Genomic DNA, 13,986 nt, shown 5'->3' with positions numbered 1-13,986 from the left:
AAAACAAAAAACAGTTTTGCACCTCTTAAACAAAGGTGTAAAATGGCAGTGGGGAAGTCGATTCCCCAAAGACTCCATTTCCCAAGGGATGGACGCTAGCTGCTCTCTGGGTGACGGCAGTGGAGGACAGCATCGGGCTGGGCTGCTGCTCCCAGCCTGGTGGCGCGGCCTGCCCTGCAGGCTTGGCGACGGCGGCTCACATGTCCATGATGCTGCGATGAGGAAGCATTCCCAAGCCACGCTGGAGACCGGGGCGCCTGGGGGACTTGGCCACCAACGGACGGCAACGTGGAGACTGCACTCTGACCTGAGGCAACACTGCCTGTGGCTCGCACCCCCCTTGCTTCTCCAGGCGTTCAGGACCCACGCGCTTCCTAACTGACGTCCGTCAAGGAAAGGGAGGCGGGAAGGGCACCCGTGCCCAGGATAAAGGCCAACTTCTAAGTGTTGAAGTGTCGCCTGGGGACATCAGCCAACACAGGGGAGAGCCCTGTCATCGCAGCAGAGACGAGGAAGGTGTCGCTGCGCCTTAGGACGCTGTGAATGTGGCCAGAGGCAGCTGTGCACACAGGGATGGAAACTGCGACGTCCGCAGGCACCCATCAGGCCCGAGACGCTGCCCACTTCCGGTGTGGGCCTGGCAGGTGGAGACTGGAGAGGAGGAGGGGCCCCACATTTCTGAGCATCGCGGGAGCCACCTACAGCCCTTCCTGAGGAGCGTCCATCAGCGTCGCGTGAGGGGCCTCGTTGTACTGTGCACGCGGTGGGGGTTCTGCGCCCAGACTACTCACCTGCACAGCCTGCAGGGATGCCTCAGGCTCACGTGAAAACCACGGGAGCAGGGTCAGCCCTGACTTCCCAAAGGGCAAAGGCTGGGCATGGTGCCACTGTCTGCAGATCAGCATCCAGGGAAAAGCAGGACACACCTGAGTTCAGACTCTGCAGCTGCCGCCCGCGACCAGCCTCCTCCCTGATGTGCCTCCTTGGATGGACAGGGGCCCTGTGGCCGGCCGTGCCTCACAGGACCTGGGAGGTGGAGGGTCGCCCAACCACAGGCCGCAGGGCCTGCTGCTTGGCTCACTGCTGAGTCCCTGTTGCCCAGCACAGTGCCTGGTCAGACAGGTGCTCAAAGGTGGCTGAGACCACGTCAATGAGAGGTGCTGTGCTCACCACAGCAAGCTCCTTCCCTTGCCATAACTACTGTACAGGCTCTGCTTGGAGGACTTATTTTGACATGTAAGAAGTTGTGAGAAGAAAGAAACCTTAAGCTTGCATCGGGTAAACACTCCGATGTGTAAGCCAGCCCAACACAAACTGAAGGCCCTGACCGAGCGTCTGGGGCTGTGTGAACAGAGATCATCTCGGCCTTGCATGGCCGCGGGGCACTGTGTGGGGACAGAACCCCAAGGAGCCCTGCCACGCGAGCCCCAACAGCGAGGCTGTTCAGAGACACTCAGAAGCTGGTACGCCCACAGCCGTTCTGGCAGCCCCAGTGTGTATCAATGGAAAAGAGTTCTTTTCTACGAGCGAAGGGAAGAGCCACTGTGGGCTTCTCCATCTTCTGTGATCCAGGGAAACGAGAATGCTGCTAATCAGCAGCTGGAAAACGCCAAAGAAATGTGCACACGCAGGCCAGGCTCAGTGGCTCAGCCTCTAATCTCAGCACTTTGGGAGGCCAAGGCGAGTGGACTGCCTGAGCCTGCAGGTTCGAGACCCACCTGGGCAACTTGGCGAGACCTCGTCTCTGCAGTAAGTACAAAATTATCCGGGCGTGGTAGCATGCACCTGTAGCTCCGGCTACTTGGAAGGCTTAAGCGGCAGGATCACTAGAGCCCAGCAGGTTGACGCTGGGGTGGCTGAGAGTGTGCCACTGCACTCCAGTCTGGGTGAAAGTGAGACTCCAACTCAAAAAAAAAAAAGAAGTGTATACACATCTTCAGATACAACGATCTCAAAGAAGCTGCTAGAACCTGTCACAGACTGTCAACACTTCGTGGAAAACTCCTCCTGCAGGTTAAGGAGGAGGTCAAAGGAACCAGGGCTCGGTTTCCCTTAGGAGTTGTGACAGTCTCTGGCATGAACCTGGTATGAGGGGGAGGCAGAAACCCCAGTGGTCAGGGTGCCTTAATGGAAGCTTCTGGAGCAAAAGCAATTCCCAGGAGGCCTGCACTCAGGCTGCTGCTTGCCATAGTGCCATACTCGTCCTAGTGATCTGCCTGCAGTGGGGCACCCACTGTCTCTCCACAAGAGCCCCCAGAAGGGGAGACGTGGAGAGAGGCCAGTCCACAATTCAGAGACAGAATGCCACAGCACTACTGGACAGACCTGTACAGAGGTAATCCTAGAATCACAGCATTTTGGGATGAAACAGGGGCTCCAAGTTCTCCTGGGAAAACTCGACTCCAATGCTGGAATCCACCTTGAATCTTCCAGACAAGTGTCCCAGCTTCTGCTTGAATTCCTCCAGAAACAAAGTGCTCACTACCTACAGAGGCAGCCTAGGCCATCACTGACTCCTAGAAACTCCTGTTCTTGATGAAATCTCTCTTTCTCTCTCTTACAGGGCTGTTCTCAGGGTTCACTCAAAAATGTCGCAAGGTTAATGTGAACAAAAAAGGTGCCCCAGTTTCACCGGCGTTGTACACGTTTTTCCTAACTTGGAACTCCCTCTTCTTGATATCAGGGAAGTTGTTTTTAATCTCTAGAAGTAAAGCAAAATAAGGCATGTGTCAAGCAGTCAGAATTGGCTAAGACTCAAGGTTCTCCTTTTAATATGAAGGCTTTGACCGTGAGCAGTCACTGGCATGGCAGGAAGAAGAGCGGGATAATGCCTCTTTCTTTCCTAGAGGGAACAAAAACACGCAGGGGAGCCCACCCCGGGGTCCCAAGCTCAGAGGTCTCCAGCTTCCCCAGCTTTCCTGCCACACACTTGGCTCCGGGTGTCGAGGGAGTCTGCTTCTCGGAAGAACAGGCGACTTCCTCACACTTCCTCAGGGACTGCCCTGTGATTGGGTGTCCCCTCTGCAGACAGCTGGGGACCAGTCAAGCACGGGGGAATGCAAAAACCAGACGCCCCACAGAGACAAACACCTGCGTTAGCTAAGGCTTTAAAAAGGGATGTTTTGCACAAAATCAGAGATTTCTATCTTCTCTTGAAAAATCAGGAGCTCCTGCTCCACCAGGTCCACATCCCTCCACGTCACACGTCACTGGGGGTCCCGTTCCAGCCGGCAGCATGAGCAGGCCTGTGGACCCACTGTCCAGAAAAACGGGCGGATCTACAGACACAACCACGTCAAAGGTCTGGCATGATTCTGAAGGGATATGGCGGATCAGGAAGCATTTATTCAGGAAAATCTACTGAAACTTGAGAAGAACTACAGAAGTCTGTGGCGTCTGAAATAAGACATGTATCCTCCCTGCTTCCGCGCAGCTTAGTGGGCCGGGACTCCAGACTGGTCCGTTCAAGGTCACAGGGCTCCCTCACCCTAGCTTTCAGTCTGGAGATTATCTTCCTAGGAGGGACAGGATGTCCCATTTTCTCACCTCACGGTGCCCCTATGTACCCTAAGTCCCAGGAGGGTGGCTGAGAGGCAGGGCCTCCCTAATTTGGCCCAGCCCTAGCCATGGGACGGAGGCTCTACTGTGGGCACAGCGCCCATGGGAATGCTGGGCCCAGTCGCCCATTCCCAGGCTCACGGGGTGGGGTCTCATGCTAAGAGGACCCTGGGACTGCTGCCCACGTTCAGCCCTAACTGCACTGTCCCCTCAGAGCAGCATCAGAGACTCCACTGTGGGTGAGCGTGAGTATGCATGCAGGCATGTTAGACTCTGGTAAAATAATCCAGCCAGTCACTGAAGGAGGAGACAAAAGCAAATAATAATAAGATCCACAGCAGAAGTCAGGTGGGGGTGGGGGATCAGTACCCAGAGTGTCCATAATGTATTTTCTAAAATGTCCATTTCCCAACAAGACATGAAAAAACAAAAACAAAAACACCCAGGAAAGTATGGCCTATACACAAGGAAAAAAGCAGATAACAACAGAAACTACCCAGGAGAACAACCATACATTGAATTCACCAGACAAAGCTTTCAAAGCAACCATTATCAATATACTCTAATAGGAAACAATGATTAAGTTGAAATGGCTGTTAGGGACCTAACCAAGGCAACTCCCTTTTGTAGTAGTTCAGCCATTTTGTCTTTCAGTTCCCCCTCTCACCCCTCCTCCATGTGACCGCCCTAACCTTCCCAGTAGACCACAAATCATGTCCCATGATTTATGGCTTTTCCTTTCCCTCTCCTGAAGGGCTATAACATTCCTGAAATAGTTCTGTCACGTACACTTTCCCCCTGTGGTTAATTTACAATTGTTCTCTACCCAGAACTGACACTCTGTAACCTTATAGTTTTTTGCTATATAAACCCCTTGCTTGCTTCATTCAGGGTCGAGAGTCTTTTTTTTGGCATGAGCCTCTCTTGACCGTCAGCATTAAAGGACTCAGTATTTGACTCTCAGCATGTTGATGACTTCTTACTCGCGGGTGTGGCTACAACAAAGTGAAGGAAGATTTGATAACTATATTTTATCAAATAGAGACTGTCAACAAAGATGTTGAAATTAGAAAGAAAGAGCCAAAGAGAAATTCCTTTTTTTTTTTTGAGTTAGAGTCCCACTCTGCCGCCCAGGCTGGAGTGCAGTGGTACATTCAACCACACCTGGCTAATTTTTTATTTATTGTAGAGACGAAGTCTCACCGAGTTGCCAGGGCTGGTCTCAAACCCATGGGCTCAGGCAATCCACTCGCCTCAGCCTCCCAAAGTGCTGGGCTTCCAGGGTGAGCCACTGGAGCCTGGGCAAAATAGAAATTCTCAAGTAGAAAAGTATAGTAAGAGAAATGGAAAAACCACTCGAAGGGCATAAAGGTAGATTTGAACTGGCAAAAGAAAGAATGACTAAACTGGAAGACAGACTGTTGGGCATTACGCAACTTGAAGAAAGATTAAAGACAAATAAATAATGTCACAGAGAGATGGGGGACACCAGGAAGTGCGTCAACAAATGCATAATGGAAGACCCACAAGGAGAGGGACGAGTGAAAGGAGCAGGAGAAACACAGCACAAAATGTCCCAGGTTTATTGGAAGACCCTGATCTGTACATTGAGAAAGCTGAATGAAATCCAAGTAAGGTAACCCCAAAGAGATACACACGGAGAAGCAGCCTTCTGGGGTCAGAACAAAGCTCTGACACCTTACTTAGAAACAATCCCTTCAAACAATCCTACACTTGACTGGATTGAGTTAGAGACGCTAAATCACAGCTCCAGTAATGTTTAAACATTGAGCCAAAATCTAGGAGGAAAAAATCTTTAAAGTAGCACAAACCCTAACCCCCAAAACAAACAAACAAACAAAAAACAAGACTCACCATTTACCAGGAAACCCCAGCCAGATTAACAGCTGACTGCTCATCAGAAACAATGGAGGCCAGAGACAGGAGGAGAACATAGCAAAGTACTCAAAAGCAACAAAACACCTATGTCAACCAAGAATTCTATATCCAAGTTAACTTAAAAGGGGTCAACGACTGAAAATGTAAAAGCTAAAATTATAAAACTCTTTGAAGAAAACATAGGGTAACCTTCATGGGCTCAGATATGTAATAGATTCCTAGCTATGATATCAAACACACGAGCACCAACAGGGAAAAAAAGATATATTGAACTTCATCAGGATTAAAAACATGCGCTTGAAAGGACACTGACAAGAAAGCAAAAAGATAACCTACAGAATGGGAGAAAATATTTGCAAATCACATCTGCTGAAGAACTTGTAACTAGAATATACAAAAAACTTCGACTTAACAAAAAGAAAAACACTGGCAAAGAAACTAGTAGAAAATGGCCAATAAGCATATGAAAAGATGCTCAACATCATTAGCAAACAGGGAAATGTAAATCAAAACCACAATGAGATACCAGGAGCACCCACGAGAAGAGCTACTGTTAAAAAGTCTGATAGGACCATGTGTTAACAAGGGTGTGGAGGAACTGGAATGCTCAGACTCTACTGTTGGGAATGTGAAAAGGTATAGTCATGTGGGAAAACAGCCTGGCGAACCAGTTCCTCAAAAAGTTAAATATGAAGTTTGCACATGACTCCAGCAATTCCACTCCTAGGTATACAGACAACAAAAATGAAAACATATGTCTACACAAAAACATGCCCATAAATGTTCATAGCAGCATTATTCACAATCGTCAAGAGACAGAAACAACCTAAATGTCCATCAGTGCATGAAGATGTGGCATAGCCATATAATTATTGTTACTTGGCCATAAAAAGGAGTGGCATACTGACACATGCTGCAGCACAGATGAAACTTGAAAACAGTATGCTAAGTGAAAGGAGCCAGTCATAGAAGACCACACAGAGTGTGATTCCATTTATAGTAAGATGTTCAAAATGATCAGGTCTGTGGAGAAAGAAAGAGATCAATGGTTGCTGAAATCTGGGCCAGGCCATGCATGTGTCCAGTGTGTGCGAGAAGAAGGAGGTGATAGCTAAAGCACATGGTTTCTTTAGGAGGTGACAGAACCAACCTAACAACATTATCTAGAAATAATATTGACTGTGATGACGGTTGTACAACGCTACATGTACAGTAAAAATCACTGAGCTGTAAGTGTGTGGATTGTATGGTATGTGAGTAACAAACATCTCAATAAAAGTGTTATTAAAAACAACAGACCAGCCTGGCCAACACAGTTAGATCATGTCCCTACAAAAAAAGTAATAAAACAAATTAAAAAAAGTTAGCCAGGCATAGTGGTGCATATTAGTCCCAGCTACTTGGAAGGCTGAGGCAGAAGGATCAGTTGGGCCCAGGAGCTGAGGGTTACGGAGAGCTACAATCACACCACTGCACCCCAGCCTGGGTGACACAGCAAGATCGTTCTCTAAAAAATAAATAAATAAGAGCCACAGAGAGAAATCAGCCAGAGGGGCACAGCCTGCGCTCTCTAGCGTGCCGCGGACCCTACCACTCCCTGTTACTCTCCAACACTGCAGCTAAGGGTCAGGTCCATTCAGCACTGACAGCTTTGTTCCTCACACCCTGCTCCTTCCCCTCGCTTCACCCCCGTCCTGCTCCAGGCGCAGTTCACTTTGTTCGTCTCACGTAAAGACAGTCAGTGGAGGCACAAAGGTCGGAAACTGAACTACAGGGAGTGAAGGCCGAAAAAACCTTGCAAGTGACGTGACACATGTTTGATTTCCGACTACACCATCTACTGACTGCACAGCAGTGGGCAAGGTGCCCTGGCTGTGTTTCTGAAAGGAGACTCTGGGACTAGGTAACTGCAAAGGTGAATTTCAACGTTGGCCTTCCTTGAAGTTGGGAAGGTATTTCCCGCTGCTGCCACCCTGCATGGGCTTACCAAGGCCAAGACAAGAGGAAACACTGCCACCAGGACCGAAGGATGGCCTGCAGTCACACTCTACCCGGTCCTCAGAGACCACACAATCAGAATCCCCACCACATACCTAGCGCCGAATCAACCCAGGCCTCTTTGGAGTCCAGGGAACATCTTCTTTGACACTGGCATGACAGCTACCCCTTTTAACGGAGGGAAAGCAGGTCTTGGGTCCAGAGCAGCCCAAAAGTTACAGCACAACTGTGGTGAAATGACATGCTGGGGGGGTGTCATTCTAGAATCTTTGATCTGAGCTGCCCTGTATTTCTGACTCACGGGAGTAGCTTTATTACACTTTCAGTAGTGAGAGATTCCTTTTAAAGTAAGGTCAGTTTTCGTAATTGCATAATAACCCTCACGCAGATATGCAGACATGTAGGGCAGTTTTTGTTTTTACACTATTATGTTCTTACTATATTTTTTAAAACACAAAGCAATTTAAACCCAAATACTCTACAAAAAAAGAATGCCTAAAGTACAAAGGATTGCATAAAAATAATAAGCCAGTGTACACTGCAACATAGAAAAACATAAAAACGCAGGATAACATAATTGAAAAAAGCAGAATGTGCAATTTTCCTATCGCAAGGGCACAGCTAAGTCAGTATTTGCAAGAATAGGAAGAGGGGCAAAAGAGAACATGGGAAAGCATAAGGTGATATGTGGTTTTTTGTTTGTTTTTCCTAGGAAACAGGATATTGAGAAGATAGAAAAGCTCCCACAGTGGGAGGGGACCCAAAGGGGTCACCCGTATATCTTTTCAAGCAAGTTTCTTCATGGTTGCTATAATGCAGCTTATATAACAATATTTTCATTAATATTTTAATATTTAATTAAAATACTGGTTGAAAGGAAACCTTCAGGTGACAAGTAGTGCAGGTAGTTTGTGGAGAAGGAAGAAACTCACAAAGGTAGCATGGAAATGACCAAAGTTGCAGGGTGAGTCAGAGAATGGAAAGACCTTGCTAATTACAGTTTCTTAAAAACTCCATCCTTGAACCACACAGTGGCCCAGACGAGGAAGTAAAACCAACAGGGGAACCAACCGATGGCTCAAGCTCACCGTGGCCACACCCTTGGCCTCCTGGTAGGCCAGCTTGATGACATCGGCAGTGCTGGTGTTGAGGAAGAAGTAGCCTGAGCCTTCCTGGATGCAGAGCTCCACCTAGAGGAGGGAGAGGCAGGGAGGGGTCAGGCTGCCTGTTGGAGGGCGAGGGTGGGGGGATGGGGGGGCCGGGGCGAGGGGCTGGGCTGGAGTCTCACCCGGGTACGATGGTGGGCAAGGTGAGTGCCGTACCTGGACGCCAGGGTGGTTGTAGATGGTCACCTCTTCTGGGCGCACCCTCACCTCCTCCACCAGGATGAGCTCTATGGAGGCCGACACGGGCACGGGAAGGTCATGCTGAAGGGCAACGCCCAAGCCGTCAGATTCAGGAAGTCACAGGCCAACACCAGGCTGCCCACAGGCAGAACAGGCCTAGATGCCAGGTCCAGGACTTGCTCCTGGCCACCCATCACACAGGGGACACACGACCCTGGTGCTCCTGAGCCCAGGCGAAGGGCCACATCCCCTTGGAGACCTCCCTTCCTCCTGCCTTCCGCTCCAGACACACTCTGCCCTTCAGGGCCTCACAGCAAATGGTCGATTCAGAGCCTGTGGTGCACACCACGTGGGCGGCCGGTGGGGCTGAGCAAGCAGTAAAGCCGATGGCCAGGCCAGGGAGTCGGGCAGGGACACAGGGAAGAATCGTCCCAGTTGGCTCACAAGAGGGCAGGACGGCCCTCATCCCTTGGGCCACGCGCTTCCTAACCCTGCCTCCTGCCGTGTGTCACCCAAGGGAGATGCCGGGGCCGACCCAGCTCTGGGGCACCCTCACGGTGGCATATTTGAGCACCGCCCCCGCGTCACACATCTGAAAGGCACCGGGGTGCAGGGCCTGCCCTCAGGGAGCAGCTACTGTCACACAAGGAGGGAAAAATAAGGGCGAGCGAATGGCAAGAAGGCCCCGGAGTGCAGTGCGGGTGACAGGCAAGGCGGGGTCTGGAGGAAGCACAGCTCTCAGGGGAGCGAGGCCTCAAGCTGAGGAAGACCTGCGCGACTCAGAATCAGGGCAGCCCCCGGGGCAGGGGACCCCACAGGGTTGAGAGTGTGAGTACAAAGGCCCGGGGGGACCTGTTGGGGTCTTAGGCCCTAGCCAGGAGGCTGTGACACCCCTCCCCACAACCAAGGGAGCCCTGGTGCCAGGGAGACAAAGAAGGGAGTCAGCCATCAAGGACAGGCCTGGCCGTGCCCCTTCAGCGGCCCTCTCCCCAGTTTAACTCCCACTGGGGTCCTGGCCTCTTCAAAAGTTTTCCACCCAGAAGACGATTTCCGCGCCTCATCCTGACATTTGGGGTCCTTAGTAATTCCGGCCCATCTTCCCTTTCTAGCCATCATTTCTGCCTCCACCTTACCCAACACCTAAGCTTGCTGATGGCTGCTCCCCACCATGGTGCGGCTGTCATCCTGGCGGGTCCATTATCAAGCAGCCCTTCCACTCCACCTCAGATGCGCCCATTTGCTCCCTACTAGTAGTGCCTCTGCCTGGGGCCCGCAGGAGAGGCTGGGTCAGGGAGGGGTGACTTGGCAGACAGTGGCCCATGTTTCCAGATGGTGGAAACAGTGAGTGCGTGTATGGTGGAAGGCTTCTGAACCAAGACAGCAGGAGGCTTAGGGATCCAGGTCATAATACACCATGTCCAGGGCTCGGGGACGCTCCCCAGAGGGGCAGACATCTTAGCTGGGACTGAAAGGACAGGCCACCCAGTCGGGGGGGGAAGAAGAGAAGGCATGGAGCATTCAGGGCAAGTGGAAACTGTGTTGGAGACATCATGGCACAACCCAGCGGCACACTGGGTGGTCCATGAAGCAGGGCTGTGTGAAGAAGAGACTGCCCGGGGGAGCCTTGGTGGACAAGGAGGGTGGCTTCCTCCGGAAAGGCTGAGGGCTGCCAGGAGTGTGACCTGGCCTGTTGGACTTTCCCTTTCCGAGAGCCTAAAGGAAGGGTGTGTGTGGGGGAGATGGGAGGCAGCAGGGAAGCACGATGCAGGGGAGCCCACGCCCGGTTCAGCAGCAGAGACAGGGACTGAGGACTGTGTGGCCTGGTGAGGGGGCCCAGGACACTCCAATACCTGGTGAGATTCAGGCAGAAGCAGGAGGCCTGCCTCCCCCGCCCCCTCACCCCGCCCCCCAGGCCCTGGAAGATACCAGCTGCTTCCCTCCAGCTGCACTGAGGTGGGACTTCTGGTAGCCAGCTGCCGTGGCGGTGATGGTGGTGGTTCCCGACGCCTCGTGAAGTGAAATGGCCTGCAAACCTGAGCCCAGGAAAGGGAAAACTGAAGGTGCACGCCTGCACTACGGCCACCCCTGAAGCACCCCTCCCTCCTCTGACTTGCAGTTTCAAATCTAGGCTGGGTCAGTGGCTCATGCCCGTAATCCCAGACGTTCGGAAGCCGAGGTGGGAGGACTGCTTGAGCCCAGGAGTTCAGGATCAACCTGGGCGACATAACAAGACTTCGTCCCCACAAAAAAATTTAAAAATCAGCCAGGCATGGTGGTGCCTGCCCGGAGTCCCAGCTACTTAGGGGACTGATGCAGAAGGATCGCTTGAGCTTAGGAGGTTGGAGCTACGATGAGCCGTGATCATGCACTCCACCCTTGGTGAGACCCCAACTCAAAAAAAAAAAAGGAAATCTAAAAACAGATGACTGAGTTTGGTGAAACTGTCCACACTGTGTTGACAGGCCCTAAGTCAGTTTCCATGGAGGAGGTGCGTTGGAGGAGACAGACAAACTCAATGTTTGACTGTCAGGGTTCTGTCACGATTCAGCATGGCATAGAGCTGCACAGAAGTTGGAGCTGACACACCTGCTACACACCTGGGAGTGGAGACAATCCTGCCCTGGGCCTGACTGTCCTGGCCCTATCGCACAGAATGTCTGTGCAGGAGGAACAGAGATTGGTGAACTCACCAGGCACGTTTTAGTTCTGGGGGAGGGGGAGTCTCAGATAATTGAGTTACCCCAGAACCCGCCTCTTCAGCGCACTTCCTGTCTCAGCAGGCCCTGCCCATCCCAGCACACTTCCTGCCAGGAGGTCACTGTCTCCATCCTAAGGCCTGGACTGTTGGGTCACCCCCAGCTAACCGTGCAGTTTCTTCTGGCCACTCCCATCGTCCTGGGACACCAGCTGCATGGGCGGCTCATGCTCGATGCTGGCCAGCAACGGCCTGGAGGACTCCCAGTGGATGCTCAGGGAGCTGAAGTTGTCGAATCGGCGGCCCTGCTGGTCATAAGCAGCCAGGTCCAGGAAGGGGTTGCGGTGGCTGGAGACAGGAACCTGCAGAAAGCAAATGTCAGGCGCCATGGCCACACCCAGGACTGGACATGGAAACTGCTGACAGCACAGGTTGAGGCCGGTGGCCATTTCCTGGGCTCATGGAGGTGCTGGTGAAGAAGTGGGCGAGTCAGGAACCAACCCTCGCGACTACCTGCCAACAAGGTGTCCCAGACCCCAGTCCAACCTGGCCTCTGGCTCCAGACCACAGTCCTCAGCGCGGCCTAAGAACCCAGCCCCTTTGCTCACCAGAGGAACCTTGGGCAACACTGGCAAGTATTTCTGGTAGTCACTGCTAAGGGCCTGATGCCACTGGCACCTGATGGGCAGAGGTCAGTGATGTTGCTAAACACCCTGCCATACACAGGACAGCCTCCATGAGAACTCTGGCCCAAGCGTCAACAGTGCCAAGGCTGGGAACGGCCACCCCAAGCCCCTCTGCAGACAGGAGTTCCACTTCCCCTCTTCCCTCACTTTCCCAAATCCTCGCTGTCCTCCCAGCCCAGGCACACTCAGTGCCTCCAGGGCCACCCTCTGGCAGTTCACGGGAATGCAGGTGCCAACATCTAAAATGTCCAGAGCTGCCAGGGAGTTCTCACCAGATCCTTCACAATGCTGGGGTGGGCGTGGTCATTTCCTGGGAAGCATGAGCAAGCAAGGCCCAGGAAGAGCTAGGAACCCATCGAGGGAGACTCGGAATGGGAGCGCCAAGACTGCACGTCCCTGCCATTATGCCACTGCCTCTCGGCCCCACACAAGTCCTCTCCTTGGAACCTGGCCCAATCGAGCCTCCCTTTCCTCTCGGACCATAGGGCCCTGGGACAGCAAGCAGAGGCCAAGTGTGCCCGACCCCACAGCCTGGGCTGAACCCCAGCTCCACCCCTCACCTCCCAGGCAAGTGGCAAACTTCCCAAGCCCCAGTCTCTCCAGCTGTGACATGGAAAGCACAAGCGAGCCACCTCCTAGAGCACTGACGCAATCCAGGGCCCGCAAGTTCACTTTAGAGAGAAGTCCAGATTCCAACATCTCAGATGTCCAGAGCCGCCGGCTTGCCGCTTTCAGAGTGGCGTTACCAGATCCACCAGCTCGTTGTACTTAACACCCAGCAGGGAAACGGGGCGCTGTGTGCACTCTCCACATAGGTCTGGTCTTCCATCCAGGTGCGGGTCCTGTAGGAGAGACTGTCCTCCTCTGACCCTTGGGGGTTTGGCGTGACCATGGCACCCCTCTGGCTAGGAAATGGGACTCGAGACGTGTGACACGTCCAGGGGAAGCCTTAATGCCAGAACATCACCTGCCAGGCTTCCTCTCTCTCCACAGCGTTGCCTGCCACGTTCACCACGGTGGCTGCTCCACAGCCGAAGTCTAGGGCCACACACAATGACACGAGGCAGGGGCGCCAAGACCACCCGTGAGGCACAGGCTGCATGCGCGAGAGGTGAGCTTGTGCTGTGTGAAGCCCCGGGGCGTGGGCTGTCTGCTGCCACAGCAGCCTCGCCCGGCCTGACATCCTGACATGCTCACCCAGACCCCACCACCACTGTGAGGGTTTCTCCCCGGTTCCTTCCAGCTCTCTTGCCCCAGAGAACACCGGATCCAAGCAAGCTGCAGAGTCTACACGCTGCAAATTCTGCTCTTCCGGGAGCAGACTGGCACAGTCACCTGGGCAGGCAAAGGCTTGTGATTACCCTGGATAAGAGCTGGGGAGCTGTGAGTGTGGGTAGGGATTGCAGGGGCCTATCCCAGGCTCCCTACTCCCTCCCCTGGAAGCCACCAGTGTTCCTCCAGGGAAGGACATTACCACCATGCTAAGCATGTCTGCAGGCTGACTGGCCCTACCTGCAAGGGCCACCGGAGGCAACAGCATTCAGCCCATTTTACAAGAGGGGAGGCTGAGGCTCAGAGGCGTTCAACAACTTGCCCAGGCTCACAGGTTCAGAGGTGTAACTCGGCTGGCTTAATTTTAAGCCCCAGGGCCTCCACCGACACTGTGCCGTCTCTCCTGGTGCCCGAACTGGGGGCAACTCCACCAAAGAAGCCCCGGCTGTCAGTCGCCCGCAGCGGGTGCCCAACCACAGCGAGCCAAAGGCCGCAGGATCTGCTTGGAGGCCTGGACTCAGGCTGGAGTTGG

The 13,986-nt window shown here is 53.0% G+C and overlaps 1 protein-coding gene across 1 annotated transcript in view; it reads right to left on the bottom strand.

The window, feature by feature from the left end:
• LOC103254701 (nuclear pore membrane glycoprotein 210) overlaps positions 1–13,986 on the bottom strand; it is a 44,025-nt gene that overhangs the window by 20,934 nt on the left and 9,105 nt on the right. The window contains exons 4-7 of the mRNA XM_021709810.1: positions 11,666–11,858; positions 10,728–10,834; positions 8,778–8,882; positions 8,544–8,645 (exon numbers count right to left, since the gene is read on the bottom strand). Coding sequence (XP_021565485.1) covers positions 8,544–8,645; positions 8,778–8,882; positions 10,728–10,834; positions 11,666–11,858 — 507 coding nt within the window. The remainder of the gene's footprint in view (positions 1–8,543; positions 8,646–8,777; positions 8,883–10,727; positions 10,835–11,665; positions 11,859–13,986) is intronic.

Source organism: Carlito syrichta, unplaced genomic scaffold (genome assembly GCF_000164805.1).
Source record: "Carlito syrichta isolate Samal-C Ts95f unplaced genomic scaffold, Tarsius_syrichta-2.0.1 Scaffold287356, whole genome shotgun sequence".
NCBI lineage: Eukaryota > Metazoa > Chordata > Mammalia > Primates > Tarsiidae > Carlito > Carlito syrichta.
Note: the sequence above shows the minus strand (reverse complement) of the source record. Positions and strands in the feature narration are given on the sequence as shown.